The sequence below is a fragment of the Eucyclogobius newberryi genome, unplaced genomic scaffold (genome assembly GCF_026437365.1).
Source record: "Eucyclogobius newberryi isolate DKJ021-1_F unplaced genomic scaffold, fEucNew1.0.hap1 SCAF_5, whole genome shotgun sequence".
Classification (NCBI taxonomy): Eukaryota; Metazoa; Chordata; class Actinopteri; order Gobiiformes; family Gobiidae; genus Eucyclogobius; species Eucyclogobius newberryi.
In genome coordinates, this window is record NW_027316167.1 from 32,615,314 (window position 1) to 32,635,672 (window position 20,359).

The window sequence follows — 20,359 nt, forward strand, 5'->3', positions numbered from 1 at the left end:
ATGCACATTGAGGCGAGGTGGAGAAGCGTCTCACCCACCTCTAATTTAGGCTGATTTGACGTGTTTCAGTCTAGGTTAAGTCCTGGTTTGGTCCTAGATTTATAATTTGGTTCTGGTTTAGTCCTAGTTGAAGTATGTATCATTTCTCTTACCTGCTGCTTCAATCACTGTCTTCATTGCAGTCCTCACACTCTTCTTCTTCTTCTTTTCCCTCCTTTTGACCTCTTGCTGGACTCCTGCTAAAGTCACGGTCGACCTTTCAGACCGAGATCTTTTGGGCTCGTTGTCGGATCCTAAGTCGGCGTCCCTGGATCTCCGTTTCTGACTTTTGTGACCGCTTGGTTTATTGTCAGAGCCGACTTTAGGGACTACAGGATCTAAACACAAATGGATTTATACATGAGTGCTGAGTTACACAAGGATTAGTCTTAGTTTAGTCCTGGTTTCATCTTATTTATGACCTCGTATTTATTATTGGTTTAGTCCCAGTTTAAGCACACTCGTACGCTACAACTTTGGCTTCTCAAATTGTTCAGAATATTTCCAAACTGTTCTTCACAAACCTTGAAAGACCTGATGTCCGTCTGAAGCGAGCTCCTGATTCGCTACCATAGCTTTAAAAGTTGTAAAATGGCTGTTGAACGTGGCTACACTGTGGTAAACGCTGCACTTCCGTCTGCTTTTCAAATGTTCTGAGGGGTTTTCCCCTACCTTTTATAGGGGCGGTGCTTTGTGCTGGTGCTTTGTGACATCACATACTGTTCACGCCCAGAATATGGCCAAAGTTTATTTTTAGAGCACAATTTGTACAGAAAATAATTTAAAATGCATCAAGAACAAAAAAGGTGCATCAAATGACAAAACAAACAAATAAAAACATTAAAAAGAAGAAAAAGAAGAGTGCAGATACAATAACGCACAGCTGAGCAGAGCCTGGCCCCCTGCTGTCCATGCGCGGTACTGCACATGACCATTAACCACATTAGGCTTTTATGCAGATGAATGTGCTAAAAAGGTCTAGATTAAAACAAAATAAATAGCTGTGAAGTAGAAAGTACCTGCTCTCAGATGTAGTGAAGTGAAAGTACAAGTATTGAACATTTGCTTGAGTAAAGTACAGATACTTAGAATTGCATTATAACCCATCTGATAATGTGCGTTCCCCTTTAAATTAGTTCGCTGCATTTTTTTGAATTTCTCCTGTTACCACGGTAACCGCCAATCACGTGACACTTGCGTCAGCCTCACGTGCGGGAGTGTCAGAGAATCACAACATCTGCGCACCTTCCTTCGGGAGATGGTGGGAAAGTCAGAACGAGAACGGCTCCAGGTAAAACACTCTGTAAACCATCGTTTCATGTTTGTATGAATTGGATCTAAGTGTTTTGTCCCTCAACCTGCAGATGCCGCCGGTGTTTTATTCCCTTGTGGCTGTGCTATTATAATGGAAGGAACTAGGTGAGTGTTTTGCCTAATGCTAACCGGTGTTAGCCGCCGCCAATGCTAACACACATGATTTGCATGATTTCTATCATATACTGTCTGAATTTAATTGTGTTTAACCAGATTCTCAGTCTGTTAACTCTTGAGTAAATGGCCACATTGGGATTTATGTTTTGATTAGCTACTTTTTGTAAAATTGTGAGCTATTTGTGTGGTTGTTTTTGGCTATTTTATTAACTGCTAAATGACTTTAAATGGATTATGCACAACATTTCTATTATCTTGCATTTAAGAAGTATAAATGTATGTGTACACAGAGATATTAATTTGGGTCTGTTTATGCAGGCCAGGTTCACCTGCTCACTCCCTCGTCCCTGGAGACAGGACCACAGTATGAGTCCTTTTGAAGTCCTCACCTGATGCTGCTGGTGCCTCACCCACTCATTCCACTGGACAATACAGTACATCCACAATACTCATTTCCCTCATCTATTTCCCGCCTGCTTTCACTTTGTGCATAGTTGTGGATGGAATTTTTGGGATTTCTATCATATGCACATAGTGCAGAGGACTTTTGACATTGATTGTGCAATTGTAGATACATTGTAAATATTATTGTAGCATTTTCTGTAAATACATTAACCAAAAAGCTCTACATTGTGTGTGGAAAGTGTTATTAAGAACCGTCTCTTTTTCCTTGAGTCGAACCTGAACCGGCCTAAACTAATACAAACTTTTAGGTCTGTGCTATTAGCCCACATGTTGCATATAACTGCATTACTTTAACTTTAGTACTGTATTACAAACCACCACTGCAAGAGCTACAGGGGCACATATGGACCAGTAGCATCTCTTAGTGGAACGTATCATTCCGATCTGTTCCACAACCTCCAGGAAACTGCATGATTCGTCTGGGTTTGAACGTAACGCGATGTATTTTATCTGAGGTATTTATGGTGATTACAGTCAGTAACTGCTTAGATCTGTGAAAATCCCACATCATGAGCTGCTGATGTTTAGCTCAGGCTAAATAAACCGCTTTCATGTTGATTTGTGCAACTACAGAGCACAAATCAACATGGAACAGGCACGATCCGTCCTGCTGTCCACTGCACTGCATTTATTTCTATTCAAACATGCACCTTTTCTAAAATGCAAGTCATTAAATTATACATTTCAACACGTTTGCTGCCCATAAAACTGCAAGAGTTGTTTTTGAATTGATACCCTGAGAGCTGTGGTGATTTTGGGCGTTAAATTGAATTGAATATATCTAAATTTAAAGTGCCCCCTACAGGTCGGGCAACTATTTGTACTAAAATGCAGTCAAGATAAATATATAATTTTTGTGCTAAAAATTATAAACAAATTTATCCCTCTTTTTTGATTTATAATTTCACTTCCTGTTTGTATTTTATGACATCAGACAAGGAAATTACACAGCAATCACATCACCATTTTTTTAATTTGACAAATATATATGAGAGTAACTTTATTTCGTAAAATTCATGTTTAGAGAGTCAAAGTTGTTTTTTGTATAAATGATGCATAAACTTTGACTGGAGTGATCATACCTAGTGTGATGTTTAACATTTCCTCCACAAATACCTGCTCGATTGGTGTAAAACTATAATTTATAAGTACAACAGGTATAAATTCACCAAATAAAGACAAAACTTAAATTGTAAAAGCCTGTCATACGTCACTTTAAGCTCGTTTCCCCTGCAGTCACACCTACACTTTATCCACAGGTAAATCTAGAGAAACAGACATATTTTAACTCCAGTGCCGTGGACATAATGTATTGCAGCGTCCACACATTCCTGCCACTTCCTGGCCCCTGGTCCTCCTGCCACAGGTGTAACTCCTGCAGCAGCTTGGGTAACACCGTCCTCAGCTTTGCATCGACACGTCCCGAGGAAAGAACAGAACGTGACGAAGCCGGAGGTCGAGGCAATTAGTTCAACTCCTGCAGATTTATGACTGACTTGTGTTTATTGCTCTTGTTACTGACTGTTGTGAACGGATGTTTTATTTTTGTTTGTTTCAACTGATTTGAGTCACTGTTATATTCACTAGAGCCTTTAAATAGAGTAAAAAAAAACATTCAACATTTTAAAAAGGAGGCAAAAGTGAAGTTAAACATTAAGCTTTTTTTTTTTTTAATACATTTAAAAACAAGAGGACCAGGATAAAAAAATAAATTAATAATAATAATAATAGAAATAATAAAAAAGATAAAGAAAAATAATCATAATGGTACAATATGACAAGCATAAATAAAATTAAGGCATAACAATAACTCAAACAGTCAAGTCCAATTTTAATCAAAAGTTAATACATTTTATATTTTTTTATTCCATTTGTCTGATGTTTATTACAATGTCGTTGGTGATGTTTGTGTCATCAATTTCTTTGCGGTGGCCTTTTTTCCTGTGGCCAAAGTACATTCCAAAGGTATCCATTTATTGTGTCCATGGCAGCAGTTTTGAGGCCCAAGTCCATAGTTCTGGAATCGAGAGGGACGACGTCTGCAGTGCATTGTTCATTTCAGTCCAATATTTCTGAGCGTCAGGACAGTCTCAATCACGTGATAGTTTGGGATGTTAATTGTTTTTAATGTATGTTTATGAACTTTCAGAAACAGTTGAGTTGAGGTTTAGAAATGTAGAAATATAGAAATGTGCACCGTTATTTTATCGGGTTGAAGTCAAATGCATCACGTTTAACACGTTTGTTACAGATACATGAGACATTTACCCAAATAAATCACATATCACATATACTTATGTAAAGGTATCAAAGTGCATGTTTAAATGTTTACTTTTAGACTAAAAAGTAGACGTTTTTTCCACGAATGTTTTATAACAGTTAAAGAACAACTGAAAAACTGATTATTTAGTCCATAATTTACTCAATGTTTCTAAACTTTTATATATGTTTTATTTGCTCCAGGTCAGAACTTGTGTCAAAAGATGTGTGCAATGAAGTTTGGGACGCAGGGACACTGCTGAAGTCCTATGAACATCGTTTAATCTGTTTTCATCGTTGCTGTTCGAGGAAACTGCAGTTGGGATTTTGTTACAAAAATAAATTTTAAAATGGTATTGAAATTGTCGAGGCTAGAGATGTCAAGATGAGTTGGTCAATTGATAATTGTGACAAGAGTCACAATATGATCGTAAGAACTAAAATATACCTGTAATGATCGTGACAATTGACTGCAATAATGACTCAATTCAGTTCAATTTACTCAAACTACTTGTGAAGTTTTTCTACAGGGTGTTTTTGTGACTAAATCATTCATTTTTCCTTCTGAAAGTTTGATTTTATTGTATTTGTACATAATAAAAGTAAATTTCACTTCTGTTTGGTGCCAACGATCGTTGATAATTTGTTAATGTGACATTTCTTGTTGGAATAGTTCCTTTTTCAGAGCTGAAGCATTCATCACTGAAAATGAGATTAAGGGACTTGTTCTAAAATAGTTTGTGAAAGTAAAAACAATATTCAAAAAATGTGAATATTATTTTGGTAATTTATTTATTTACTGCTCTGTGTTTTTAGGTCCAGGATATTTTAAATTTTTTAGCTTTCTTATGCTCTATTATATAAAACAAAATCAACAGAAATTTCGGGAGTTTCATTTCACATCTATTCTTGTGTTGGAGCCTTGTCTTTAGCAGCACACAGACGTGAGCAGCAGCAGCAGCAGCAGCACCAGCACCAGCAGCTCACAGACGTGAGCAGCAGCAGCACCAGCTTCAGCGCTGTCTTGGAATGAACTCCAGGATATAAATGAACATGAAACAGCTTTCAAACAACAAATACTTTATTTAAGACTGTCACATTTTGCTGACTGACAGTTAAATGATGGTTGGATAAATGGAAAAAGAAATTGCTCCAAAACATAAAATCTATAATAAAACAATATTTTGCTAAAACTTGAAATCTATAAATTACGGATTAATATATACAAAAACATGACATAACTGTACAAGTAAATATAACAGTGCATAGATATAACAACTAATGTATCTAACTCCCCCCAGGAGTCACGTCCCGTCCTCAGAGCGCCTGTTCTTCTTGAACCAGGGATGGTGGCTCAGCTGGTCCAAACTTATCCTCTGTTCTGGGTTCAGAGTGAGACAGGCCTGGAGGAAGTCACAACATTCTGCAAAAGAACAAACACCACACATTTTAGAGTGAGGCTCACAAACGTGCACTGTTGCTGTGAGCGGGTCGCCACCGCACAGAGCCGACCCGTCACTTGTTTCGGTGGCTTCAGGCTTGTTTTGCACAGAAATATATATGTTTTATGTGATATCGTGGCACATTCCAGGCAAAGCAATAGCATCTCCTTGATGATGTGACCATAGAAACAATAGAAAAGTTACACAGTGCGCCTTTAGTGTTTTATCTGTACTTTTGCTCGTACCTTGCGACACGCCACTCGGGGCAGAGATGTTTCCCTCCATAGCGTTTTGGGTCGTGAAGTCGCTCTGGTCGTTTGAGTGCAGTAGTTCATACATCAGCGCTCCCGTCTGCCACACAGAGGTAGGACCCGGGCAGTAACTGTTGTTCTGGAAGTACTCGGGGGGCGCAAAGTCGAAGGTCCCTGAAATAAAAGAGAAAAACACAGAAATAAGTTAAAAAAAATAATAAAAGCGTGTGCAGCAATGAGCATGTGAAGGAATCAAACAGTTTTCACAGTTAAGGAAAGATTTTATTAGTTTTGAAGTATATGAAATGGTTTGCTTTATTAACATGAATTCGTCACCTGCTTTAAGTTTGGTTAGCCTTTCATTTTGCACTTAAAACGTAAAATAGAAGAAAATATAGTTTTGGCCTGTTTATGGCTAAAGCAGTAAACACATTACCATGGGAACCAGAGCTATGTCATCACTTCTGTGGCCGAGAATCTAGCACTGATTCTGTGTTCAGGGATGTGTTTGTCTCAATGCTAACGCTACTGCTAACGCTAATAATAACGCTAACGCAACTCTAACGCTAATGCCAACAATAATGCCAACAATAATCCTAACGCGAATGCTAACGCTAACGCAACTCTAACAATAATGCCAACAATAATGCTAACACTAATGCTAACGCAACTCTAACGCTAATGCCAACAATAATGCTTATGCTAACACTAACGCTAATGCCAACAATAATGCTAACGCGAATGCTAACGCAAATGATAACGCTAACTCTAACGCTAATGCTAACGCAACTAACACTAATGTTAACAATAATGCAAATTGTGAGGCATTATAAATATTAAAGTAACGACACAAATAAAAACAATTGGATATGTCTTTACTTTAAATGTTAGTCATGTTTATTTTATATTTTAAGTTTTAATAAAAGTCAGCAATAGCTTTGAGAGACACAGTGAGCTGGTACTGTGCTAAGGGCCCATTATTGTGTGCATTTGTCGAAGCAGTAGTAGTAGTAATAGTAGTGATGATAGTAGTAGTGTTGCTGCAACCACTACTCCACTACTACTATTAGTGATTACATTACTACTACTGCAATAACCACTAATATAATATAGGTTGTTTAGGATAATTACCAATGAATTCGCTTTGGAAGGTCTGAGATTGGACCACACAGCTACAACCAAAGTCAATGATCCGGATCCTGGGACCGGACTCTGTGGTCTGGACCCAGAGTCCGTATAGGCGGGTGCCTGGGGCGGCACTGCCAAGCAAATTTTAAAAAAAAAACATTTGCTTGGCAGAGTTTTTTGCACCCACTTCTATGTATCCAAACACTATTTTGGAATTGACAAATAAATCTAACGAAAGGAGAAAATCGAAAAATCAAAAGCAGTGTGTTACGTTTTCTAGCAAGTCAGGGGTATCACCTCTGGATGGACAGAACAGGCTAGAATATCGAATGCCAACAGCGCCCCCCTCGGGGAAATAAAAAAAAAAAAGATATATTTTTGTTTTTGCTTGGCAGATTCTTTTTTTTTTTGGGGGGGGGGGCGCCAGGGGAGTAGCTCGCCTAGGGCACCAAATGTGCTGGGACCGGCCCTGCATATCCCTGCTTAATAACAGTTGTCTGCACTGCAAAGGAGCAAAGGATTATGGTCGTTGCAGTTCCATCTGTTTTTGTAGGCAAAGAAGCTATATTTTGTTTTTTGTTACATCCCTAGTCATTTGGTCCTAATGTAAACCCACGACCATTTCTGACAGTTCTTCCGGGTAAGAAATTGTCTGAAACATTGTAAACATTTTCAACTGGTTTAATGATTGTTATTTTGCTTTTCCACGGATATAATTATTATATCTTCAGACGCGTCTCCTCAGCAGGAACATGAGAAAGACGGCGCTGAGGAGAACGCAGAGAGTGCACACTGTGGGGACGACGATCTCTGTCACCAGCTCCATGTGGCCGATCAAAGGGTCTGAAAACAAGAGGAGATATGACAATGGTCTGAGGTAATTGTGATACAATTCTGTTTGTTCAAAAGGTCTTCCTGCAAATGTTCCTCATTCAATTATATATTTTATCCTGAGCAGAGACGAATACTTTGAAAATGTAGTCACAAAACACACAATACACAATATATTGCAATCGTTGAATCTGAATTACAACTTGAGTTGGCGCAATTATCAAATAGCAAAGGCTGAAATTATAATTTTCTTTTGTATAGAACCGTTTTGTTTCGACAGCTACATGTTAAAAAATAAATGTTTTTCTTGTTTCTCTTCTCTCAAATGTTAATGTTCCTGGAGTCGTTTACATTGTGCACTCTGCTTTGTTTATTACTTATCTCACTAATGTTGTGCAGTTTGAAACCTAAATTGCGTGCTCTAGTACCGTTACTCAAAAGGATATCGACTGAACTGATATTTTTGAGCCAATAGCCAATACTGCAACTTTTTCTGTATCGGTATCAGTATCTGTGGCTAGTATAGTATAGAGTGAATGAATCATAGTGTAAAGTATCTTTGAAAGTCCAATTTCTAATGTTGTTCTGAAGATGTGCTAAATTAGAGCATGGAGAACATCATCTGTAATTAAAACGTTTGGAAATTACACCAAAAATAATTGATTTTTTATTTTTTTTCAGGAAATGCGCAGAAGTGTAAGTTCCCAAACCAGGGCATAAAGTGATATTTCTGCATTTTTTATGATCAACCTTAATACAATTCTTGAATCTCGACTAACACGTTTACGCACACGTTTTAGCACTATCCCAATAAACTGCTAAAATACTGACTGGACATTGCTATAGAGAACATGCAAAAAAATATATTCCGATATTCCTTTTTGTCAATATTGCGCAATCAAGATAAAAGGCATCATAAACAAGGCGGTAACGCCCTTATTACACTGCGGAACATTCAATACAAAGCAGTGACATCCCCGAGGAGACAAGCAGTACAAACCTGCAGCCAATAATTGATTACTCGTGGAACACATCTCTTTTGATTTCCTCTTCCAACTTTCCACCTGCAGAATTGGCCATGGATTATTCAGAAATACTCTTTTACATTGATACAGTGAAGGTAAATATTAGTTTGAGTGTTACCTCTCTCTGGTTGGGAAACCCGTTGGAGCTGATGATGCGTTTGTAGTACTGCGCCGAGGCTTTGGGATACCGGGGTTTACTCTTGCTGCTGAAGTCGACGTAGAAAAGTCCAAAACGCTCAGAAAAACCCTCATCCCACTCAAAGTTATCCAGGAAGGACCAGGCGGTGTAGCCCTTCACGTTCACACCGTCTTTCACAGCTGGGAACAGGAGAGAATGTAAATGAGTTGGAAACAAGTCAGTACTAGTGACGCAAGCCAATCATATTACATAAATTAGAGCTGCACAGTTAATTACATTGTGTTAAATGGTAATTATCTACAGTCTGCGTTGGATGTTGGACATTTTCTTTATTTATTCCATTTTGTCCACTATCTTATAAAAGGAAACTCTCAGGCTGCTCAATATGTTGTACATAAAAATAAAGCTGTAACCCGCTTATTTCCAGTCTAATCAATAATTTGGGGATGCATCAGTTTGTACACTAAACCCACAAGTAAAAAATTACCCTAAAATAAAACATGGACATTTTTGCTTTATTACAAGTCCCTAAAACTGAATTTACCTTCAGCTTTTAAAAGATAATTTTCAAAACCCAAATGCTAAAACTCATCCTCTAACACCAGCTTTACTCAATCATATATTTAACAAAGCGGAATTTAAAATCTGATTTCCTATGTGCAGAGCTTGTTTCTACTTATGATTAGAGTAAAACAGACATCAGAGTCCAAAACTACAGAGTCTCAGCTTCACAAAGGCTCCAGCCCATTGTTTGTGCGTCAGAGGTTCAGGAACAGCTTCAGTTTGAAATTATAGGGATTTGTTTTTGTTGTAATATCAGCACAGTACAATAAGTATTTTCTTGGCTGCAAAGGTCTGTCCTCCTCATCCAGAGTAAAAAAAAACAGCATGAAGGAGTTTGATTATTTGCACCTTTGAGCATCTCGTTGATGTATTCCTTATAGTACTGAATCCTCCAGTCGTCGCACATGTCGGTGCACGTCATCTTCTCTGAAACGCCGTTCTCCGTTACATAAATCGTGGGGTTTCCATACTGAGTCTGAAGGGGAAAAGGAAGTGAATACATATTATTAGTGGTTGAAAGAATTGTATTACTGAAGACAGCATCATTTAAAATACATCCTTGAAATATACCTTATCATCTGTTATGATAAACATGTAATTTATGTTACAATACCACTGCAAACGTTATTTCAATTTGCTAATTTTTATACTATTATATCTTTAATGCCGTACATTCTAATTATTCTTGAAGGTGCACAATGTGCTTATCTCCAGGGAGGTTTAAAGGTACCCATCTTTCATAACAGGAAAACCATTACTTATGCTGTGATTGAGTGGGCTCGCCTCTCCACAGCGCCTGAGCGTCTGTGTCTGATTTGGTCTGGAGGATGAGCCTATTGTGCATGTTTCAACTTAAATCTAGTTGCATGATTTACCTTGATAAAGTTGAGCATGCGTCTGAAGCCCCAGGGCACAGAGTAGAGCCACTCAGAGCCGGGATCGGGCCAGAGCGGGTCCACGAGCTCGGCCAGGTCGCGGTCAGTGAAGTAACTGTCTCCCAGAGCAGAGGGCTGGTTCTTCTGGGTGACGTAACGTGTGGTGAAGTGTCCCAGACCCAGGAAGTCACAGGTTCCTCTGACGTAGCTCTTCTCCTGCGGCGAGAACATGGGCAGACGCGACACTCCCAGGCCCTGCTGACCACTCTTACGACCTGAGAATCAATCGAAATCAATCTATGAATTATATTTTTGAAAGCAGTTGCCTTTCAATTGGAAGGTTGATGGTTTTATCTTAGCTCCGTTCAGTGTTCTATATTTTTATTTTTGCTGGTTGAATTAGTTATAGACATTTGAAACGTGTCAAATGCCATGTCAAAGATAAGATATTCCTTTATTGTCCACACATGGGGAAATTTCATTAAAAAGTGCACACTTTCTACAGGGAGGGACTCACTGTCAGGTTTCCCTTCATTACCATGTGTTTACGGACACTATCTGCACACATCTTCAACAATAGCATCCCAATCAAGTTTAAAAATGTGTGTCTGCGACTCCTGTAATCAAAACAATCCACTTTGGAAGATACAGATACAGATGAGACAGATATACTGATATGTGTATATTGTTTTGGTTAAAAGGCCAAACAAGATCAAACTAAATTAAAGCCGCAAGCGGCATCCAACGGCCCTCGCGGGCCGCCGGCCTTCCGACTCTGCGCTTTCGACTTGATAAAGATGGCGCCCTTATTGTGTGTTGAATAAAAAAAGAACTTGACAGACGGCGACACATTGGACATGGCCAATCCAGTGCAAATGAACACAAGTGTCAGTCAAATTTGCTGCGCCGCCGCACAGAGACCGTAGCACTTGGAATAAAAATATGGATAACTTTTGATGCCCCGCTTGTGTAGATGATATTTCCCAAAGTAAAGCTTGATCGAGCTATTGCCCACGGAGGAGTTTGTTAAAGTGTGAAGCGTAAATGTGAACATTTCAAGGATTTGGCGTTTTTCCCATTTGTGACAGTATATTTGCAGCTCCACGGCACAGAGACCGTACCACTTAAAATCAAAATATGGATAACTTTTGATGCCCCGTTTGTGTAGATGATTTTCCCCAAATATGAGCTTGATCGGGCAATCGGCCTAGGAGGAGTTCGTTAAAGTGTGAAGCGTAAAAATGTGGTGATTTTAGAGATTTCGCTGTTTTCCCATTTCTGACATATATTTGCGGGTCCGCCACACAGAGACCGTAGCACTTAGAATCAAAATATGGGTAAGTTTTGATGCCCCGCTTGTGTAGATGATATTCTCCAAATATGAACTTGATCGGACAATCGCCCTAGGAGGAGTTTGTTAAAGTGTGAAGCGTAAAAATGTGGTGATTTGAGCGATTCTACGATTTTCCCATAAGGATAACATGGGATGTTTCTGTCAACGCTACGGTTACGCCGTACAAAATATGACTTTGGCTCTCATACTTTTTTTGTTCAAAATATCATGTCATTTGGAAAAACTCTATTGTTTATAGGCCACTCTGAAGGCCAAATAGTCAGAATTCTGGGAAACGTTTGCGGCTCCGTCGCACAAAGACCGTAAAAGTTATCCTTAAAATTTGGATAACTTTAGATACACCACTTGTCTAGAGGACGTACACCGATTTTGAGGTTGGTGGGCAAAACGCACTAGGAGGAGTTCGTTAAAGTGTGAAACATAAAAATGTGGTAATTTGAGAGATTTTGTGGTTTTCCCATAGGGATAACATGGGAGGTTTCTGTCATCGCTACGACTACGGCGTAAAAATTTAGGCATTTTTGTGATTGGCTTTTGTGATCGGGACGGCAAAATAGAATTTTGGGTAAAGTTTAGACAATTTTGGTAAAACTAATTTTTGACCTTCAATGTTAATTTAAAGGTCACTCTGTAGGGGGCGCTATCACTGCCATTTCAATTTTGTCAGCCTAAACTGGTCCAAACTAGAAAGTTTAACAAATGATTCAAATTTGGTCCTAATCGGACTGGTTTTGATCAAATGGGAGCAATTTTTAGACCTGCAATATTCCAAAATAAGTTGTCCAACTTTGCGGCTGCGCCGCACACAGACCGTAAAAGGTATCTCAAAAAATTGAATAACTTTAGATGCCCCACTTGTCCAGAGGACGTACGCCGATTTTGAAGTCGGTGGGCAAAACGCCCTAGGAGGAGTTCGTCAAAGTTTGACGTGAACAAAATGGCTAACACAGCGTGTTTTCATTTTCAAAGGAAGATGGCGGCCATAGGGTAAGTCTGGGGGCGTGGCCACAATGATTTTTTTTGTTTGTCCTCACGAGAGGAATGCGTGTCCCGAATTTCGTAGCTTTACGCCAAAGTTGACCTCGGGGCGTCTCCCATAGGCGCAATGTATTTTGACTTTTGTCAGTGGCGCTGTCGCGCCATTTTTTAACGAAAAAAAAATGGCCCAGAAAAAATAAAATTTTTCGCCGATTCTGAATTTTGGGCAAAGTTTGGTGAGTTTTTGAGCATGTTCAGGGGGTCAAATTAGAGCTCAAAGCGCTGAAGAAGAACAAGAAAAATAATAATAAAAATAATAATAATATTTTTAGCAAAAACAATATAGCCGTTTCCACTATAACAACAAATTATACATCGTTTGAAAGCTCTAAGCCTTCCCGATGCCGCCATGGGGTGGAATCATCATTACGAGCGCTTACGCGCTCGTCACTCCCTATTCCGTCGGGATGCCCCGCCCACTCCCCATAGACTTCCATTGATTTGAGCAGATACAAGCATGGCCCATGCCTGCGGCATGGATTCTCGCATACGGGACGATGCCAGGAGGGTTTTTGAAGGAATGCAGCGCTTCGCGCTGCTGTTGTCAACAATGAGTGAATGGGCTACGCCCATTCACTAATTGTTGACTATTTCTGTCATAGCAGGAGTAAGTATGCATGATCCATGCCTTCGGCATGGGCTAGTTCACTGTACTTGCCAGGGGCGACGGGGCACCAAACATGCGGGCGCAGCCCGCATGTTTGGTAAGACAGTTGCGGGAGCAATAGGCCCTCCGCCCTGCTGGGGCTCGGGCCTAAATAAATCTGGCCATTTTTTGTGGTTACTCAATCAGCCATTATATTGCCAAGTCTGTGCTGATAATTTTGCAGAGGTTTATCCTGGTGAAGCTAAAGTGATTCTTGAGTATATTTATGCAAACACAATAGATTTATCATTAAAAACATGAAATGTACTTCACAGTGTAATTTTGGAGTAATTAATTCTGTCCATTCAAGCTGTATTAGGGTTTGACTGTAGGGTTGGCTGTAGGGTTTGACATAATTATTAATTTAGCGAGAGAGACATTTTAAGTTAAATATGTTTCCACCATATTATCCAGATCACATCATTTTATTTGTCAGTAAACTTTGTAGGTTATAACAGAACATATTTCTCACAAACATATCCAGGGACTCTTTTTGACCATATAAGGAAAATGTGGAAAGGAAAATTAATCAGATGTTGCTGATTTAGTCTTGATCTGTAAAGTGCCAGGTAAGCTGCTTATGTTTAATCTGCTTAGTTTTAAGTTAAAACGTCTATATGTTCCTCAAAATCAAATATCCTCAGTGCGTAAGTGTCACTCACCCACGTACTCCTTCATGACCTGAGGGTAGTCTCCGTAGAACAGAGGCGAACCGAACCAGCCCAGGGAGAACTGCATGTACCTGTCGGCCGCCTCGATGTCCCTCTGGTTGGTGCTGTCCACAGGCTCGCCCCAGTCTGCGGTCAGAGAGATGCCCACCAGACCTGCACACGGCCCGGAGTTAGGACCGGACCAGAGCTTTTCTTACTTAAAGTGCACATGACGGGTTTTAATGTTTTAAAGTTTAATGTTATATGTTTGGTGGGCATGTTCCTACGTTTTACATCGGTCAAGTTGCAGAGTGACAAGAAAACGACAGAAAGTGCCTCTGTCAGTGTTAACAATAAGTGACATCACATTTTTTTTTTTTTTAAAGGACAATTTACACGCAACTGACAATTTTCCCTGCAATGTTATAACAGTAAAATGTTAGCAGGTATTATTTTTGAGTATTTTGAGTTCTGACAAATAAATTCACACTGTAACACTTTAACGTCTTGGAAATTCTACTTGGAAACTCAGTAAATATTTTGGAACCTGAGTTTAAAGTTTGGATAAAGTTTAATATCAAGTTATATTATTGAAAATGTGTCTGAATTGATAGTTCTTGTGTTGTTTTCTCTTTAGTTGCCCTCTACTGCCCCCTGCTGTCTGTGAAATGCAGTGTTGTGCTAAAGTTGCTAACGTTTACATGCTAGCTAATGATGAAAAAAGCAAAAGTTCACATTCAAAAATGCTGATTCATAACTTACAGATGTAATAACACTGTCCTGGTTGATAGATTAACATAATTTGATCAATATTTTGTTTGATTTGAGGATTTTGACCCTTGCTTACAGTGTGGTTGCTAGGTAACAGTTGCTGCTCATATCCAACCAGGAAGTACAACTTTACCAACATTGTCACTCTAACATGGGAAAAATAGGTACAACGTTTTCAATAAAATCATAATTATTATCATGTTCACTACGTTTTAGTTGAATATGTGGTCTAACCTGTCACATGCACTTTGAGTTAAGTACAGATGTGCAGATTAAAATGTTACTTAAATACAGTACTTCTACTTACTCAAGTAACTTACTTTTTACTTTTCACCACTGGATTTACTCTTTACCTTTCTGTTTACTCCTCCACTGTGTGTCGTAGGTGTGCCAGACTTTAGCGTGGGCCTGGAAAAAACAAACATATAAAACAGTAAAAAACAGACTTTATGTCATAAAATTCACAAATACAACACAAAAGTAATATAATGGTTGTATTGTGTGATTTTAGTCTCAAAATTCTTGCTCAAATGATATGGTTCTAGTTTTAGTATCAATTAGTATTTGACTTAATAATAAAACATTTTGTGTTTGATCAAAGCAGTGCATGGATTTGTAAAGTTTTAGATCTTACAAACCTCACCTTAATAATATTATGTGCTGCTTTGTACGCTCCGATTCCTCTCAGCTTCAGTCCAGGAGCATGTTCACCCGTCTCATATCCTTCTACTGCAACCGACTAACACAAACACACGCACAGATTTAACTTGTTAGCAAATATGTATTTAGTTGTTATTTGGTTTTGTTTAAAAAATAAAAAAAAACTTTTGCATAGAAAAAGCAAAGACTAAAAGACTGTCACTAAACAATATACCTTGACTAATCCGTTTTAGTTATAATTTAGTCAAGTCTTAAACAATTGATGGAGCTTTTTATGCTGTTCATTGACCTCAGAACTGCTCTGTGCTTTTGTGCCACTGTCTGTTGTATGTGTTGTTGTTTGCTTGTCCTTTATGTTTTTACTGCTCAAACTACTTGCCTCTGATGAGATTAATAAAGTCGACTGAATCTGAATCTAAATATTATTTCAATCATTTGATGTCAAAATTAGTGAAGTCAAACAATGTGAGGGTTAAGTTGGTTATTTAACATTAGGGATGTGACAATAACATTGTAACAACATTTCAAAATCTACTAATACCATGATCCTTTGCTCCATTTCAGTGCAGGCAACATGAAGAAATACGTTTATTTCAGTAAGCTTACCAAAAGCATGTTTAAAAGTCAATTAAACCAACAAGAACGCATATTATTTCCACTTTAAAGATACAGCACTGTCATTTTTTATTTTTCTATTAATAAAAGCATAACTACAATCATGTTAGTCTCTTCAAAATGTAGCTGTAAATATTGTACAGTGGGATTTGGATCTCGTTACATCCCTGTGGAACATTGAACTATTCTTAGTACCACAGAAACAAACGGTTCTTGCTACTGAGACTCTAAATCCATAAACTACAACTAAAAACTCACCCACGGATTGTTGAATGTGATCCAATACTTGACTTTGCTTCCAAACTTCTCAAAACACAGATTGGCAAAGTCGTTGAAGTAGTTTATCATGCTGCCGTTCTGCCATCCTCCGTACCTCTCCTGGAGCATCTAACACAACAAAAGAATAATAATAGTGTAATATTAATAGTACAAATACAAAGTGTCAAAAGCGCTAGGACAAACCTGTGGCAGATCCCAGTGGTAGAGCGTGACAATGGGAGTGATCTTATTCTCCAGTAACACGTTTATCAGGTCGTCGTAGAATTTCAGTCCTTTTTCATTGATTTGTTCATCTGAAAATACACAAACGTAAATGGATCAGGGCTGAACATCAGATCGAGTTCTTTCTGACAGATCTAATACATTCGCATGTATTTCAAAACATGTTTGAAGAGGTTGAAACTTACTTTCTTGTTTCCAAAGTACATTATGCTATAGAACATGTTCCAGTATTTGTAACAGCGTTGTATAATATGAGAGCTTTTTTAAATGTACTTTAATGTTGTTAAATGTTTACTTTTCAGTCCGTTTGGTAGAATCCGTGGCCAGGAGATTGAGAAACGATAATGGTTGAGCTTCATGTCTGTCATCAAACCAACGTCATCCTGAAAGACAATTAATTAAATATAAGATCAAAGATGAAAATGTTTTGATCGCCTGAGAATAGAAGCTTGATCGGTCAATAATATCTCTATTTAGTTTATTATCCCGTTTAGGATTATCCCGATTAGTATTGTCAAAATATCGAAGATAAGATACAAATTGATTCTAAAACTAGAATCAAAACTCATTTGACAGGAGTAAATTGGACCTTTCCAGAACAGTTTTAAAAGTATTTTTGAGCTTTATCAGAACTATAAGTCCACATGGAAACATAAAGGAAGTACTATTATTTTGTGTGGAAAAGGATTTTTTGTGTGCCTTTTTTAATGATCATTGTGGTAAAGAAATCGATATTGAGTATTAATCCTATTCCTTTGAATCAAAATTGACGCTTTCGTTAAAATATATTTAAAAATAATTATCATTCACAAAATAGTCTGCTTTTGCATATCACCAAAACAACCATTTTATTTTATTAAGAAAAAATATATAATCTATAATCAGTGCTCCAGATTTAAATTAGAGCTGGGTCACAATCCTAATATATTGTCCAGACAACACAAAATAACAGTACTCTCTGAATGTTTCCATGTGGTCTTTTACTAGTTCTGATAAAAGTCATTCTAAAACTGCTCAGGAAATGTCTCATCTTGTTTATGTGCCAATACCTGTTCAAATGATTATCCATTTTTTATACAAGTTATTTTCATAAATTTGTATCAGATTTTATACTCTTTGGTGCATTTTAATCAGTGATTACCTTAAACTTGAAGTATCCTTCACAAGAGGAATCGCCGGTTGCGTTGGACAAGATCTTGCCTTTCTTATGAGCGAAGTCGTCCCAAATGCTCATGCCTTTTCCATCGATGTTCCAGGCTCCTTCTGTCTGATAAGCCGAGCTGCCTGCGCCCCACGAGAACGCTGAGCACAGAAGACCACCATTTACATAATAAAACTCTGCATTCTGACAACTGGAACGTCCATGGAAGTTCAGAACAGTCAGTGTAGATGTGGAGGGTGTTTATTGGCATTTTTAAGTGCAATGAAAACATCCAAAATAATATTAATAATAAAAATATGCTCTTGTTATAGTCAAATTTGTGGCTAAAATGTGATCTACTGGGGCATGTAATTTTCAAATGAATTATGGCTTTGTTCATGCTTCAATAAGGCTAATTAAGGTGCAGTTATTATAAAGCGTTAGACAAAAAGAATCCTACTTATGATTGAGTAAATGCCTGATAGACAAGACGCACTTTGGCACATTTCATGCAAAACAATATCTCAAGACAAGCGGGTGATGGACCCTCCTCCAGAACAGAAAAGTAATTTCATTTGTACTGAAATGATTAAGAATTAGGACCCTGCTCTTAAAGTCAGTGTGGGCCCTCACCGGTGGGGAAGGTCCCGTAGTAGAAGGAGGTCCTCTGGTTCTTGGTCCAGTCGAAGTCTTCGCTCGCCGAGACCAGGAGGACCAGGGCCACAACATGGAACCACCTCCGCATTCTGCTCACTGCTGCTCAGTCACACCTGAAAACATCATCAGTGATCACATTTAATGATATTTCACACTTTCTATTCCTACTTCTCAACTTCAGAATCACACTCAGATGTTTTTAAGTTATTATCTGGGGCTGACGAAGAACATGGCTGACATTCTGCGACGCCATAAAAACAATACATGGCACATATGAAATAACAAATAAGAACAAATCATATTTGTGTGCCACATGATATTCTACAATATATCACAGAACATAATACATTTGAAGAACAATATTTATTTGTTAAACCTCCACCTGCACAAACCTCATATGAAATACAACAATTTGAATTATCAAAACAGTGTCAGATGTTCTGCATAAATAAAATTGTCACACTGTCGCATAATGATAAACAACAGAAAAAAACTCGTAGTGATATATTGATGCAGCAGCCCATGATCTCCATACTATATCAGCAAATTTAGCCTCTACAATCAATTCAGCAGGATTTAAACCTCTAGTAGACAAATGTATTTTTTTCACAATTGACACATTTTAGTCACAAATATAAAACTATTCAACTTGGATCATTTTTAAAACCCAGTAAAGTTCGACTGTCTTGAACGTTTATTTACATTTGCTTCTGAACCATTATCAGTACCAACTTACTTGCTCAATTTGAAAAAAAAAAATCAACTCTCCAAAGCTATTTCATTTCACCCATTTGTACGAAACCGTCACACAAAACACAATCAGCGAAAGGAAATATGCCAGCTTATCCAACGCAGTCAAAAAGAAGGACATCGCTAAACCATCGATCTCCGCGAAATAACCCAATTAAATGTTCTGTCTTCTGTCACTCCAAACCCGTGTGCCCGGCCTGTCTAGCCACCACACGCTTTTGTCAACAGCAAACTTATCTAACCTGGGTTGCATTTGTGTCCGAAAAAACATCCAGGAAAAGTCCCCAAAGTTCTGGACACGACTGGCTTCAAGTTCACGTTCAAACGGCAGAAGGATCCAGGGTTCGGGACTCTGTTGGATTGTATTGTTCTGTGTTTGGAGTGCTATTGGAGGGCAGTGGGCTGTGAGCCTAAAAGTGCTGCTGCAGACAGATCTTTTGACAGCGTTGGTCATGTGATGGAGGCCTAAACGTTGGAACAGGACGATGTTAAACAATGGTTAAATGGCGCTGTGTTGTTTGTGGGGTTTTGTTTGAGTGAAATTAGATCAAATCAAGAGGTGCAAAGCTAAAGTGTACAAGTTATTTTCCCTAGACGAACGTAGAGGTTGGAATGGATGTTTTATTGTGTATTTTACTGAGCTTATGATAATAACAAGCTAAGTAAGTTGTAATTGTAAAGTAATGTGTGTTTTTACTGTTGTGTGGTGTAAATCATTGTTTATTTTGTAAAATTAATGAATTCCCCGACAAATAAAGACTAAACTAAACTAAACTAGTGATTTCAGATGGATGACATGGACCTATTTAACTCTACAGAAGGTTTTTTGAAAGAAATATCCAAACTTATGAGCCACAAATGTCGAACCATATCATTATATTTTAGGGATTGGTTCCATAAACTTGAAATATTGATAATCTATTGTTTCTACTGACAACAATCCTGTCTTTGGAGTTGACTAATGGCACCACTTTCCGGAGAAATCATTTCACTTTTGCTGCTGGAGAAGACATTGAACTTTGTGGACCATAACCAGGTCAACAAATCTGCTCCTTAACCACACAGTTCGGACCTGGCCTGTCCTCCAACTCAACAACTTCCATAAAGTTTCTTCTGAATCTCCCGCC

The 20,359-nt window shown here is 38.3% G+C and overlaps 1 protein-coding gene and 1 long non-coding RNA gene across 2 annotated transcripts; one reads left to right on the forward strand and one right to left on the reverse strand.

Moving 5' to 3' along the window:
* The first annotated feature begins 1,241 nt into the window (after window positions 1-1,241).
* LOC140381760 (uncharacterized) lies at window positions 1,242-2,503 on the forward strand. Its single transcript, XR_011931265.1, has 3 exons — window positions 1,242-1,330; window positions 1,404-1,458; window positions 1,789-2,503. It is a non-coding gene; the product is annotated as an uncharacterized lncRNA (long non-coding RNA).
* Window positions 2,504-7,684: 5,181 nt separating this feature from the next.
* On the reverse strand, window positions 7,685-19,653 carry LOC140381168 (lactase-like protein). Its single transcript, XM_072465190.1, has 14 exons — window positions 19,475-19,653; window positions 18,459-18,595; window positions 17,826-17,986; window positions 16,980-17,067; window positions 16,646-16,755; window positions 16,442-16,570; window positions 15,552-15,647; window positions 15,262-15,316; window positions 14,150-14,311; window positions 10,450-10,724; window positions 9,923-10,049; window positions 8,990-9,189; window positions 8,847-8,910; window positions 7,685-7,858 (listed from the first exon to the last, which is right to left on the reverse strand). The coding sequence occupies exons 2-14, from the start codon at window positions 18,568-18,570 to the stop codon at window positions 7,743-7,745; spliced, it is 1,695 nt and encodes a 564-aa protein (XP_072321291.1). The 5' UTR covers window positions 18,571-18,595; window positions 19,475-19,653; the 3' UTR covers window positions 7,685-7,742.
* Between the last annotated feature and the right edge of the window lie 706 nt (window positions 19,654-20,359).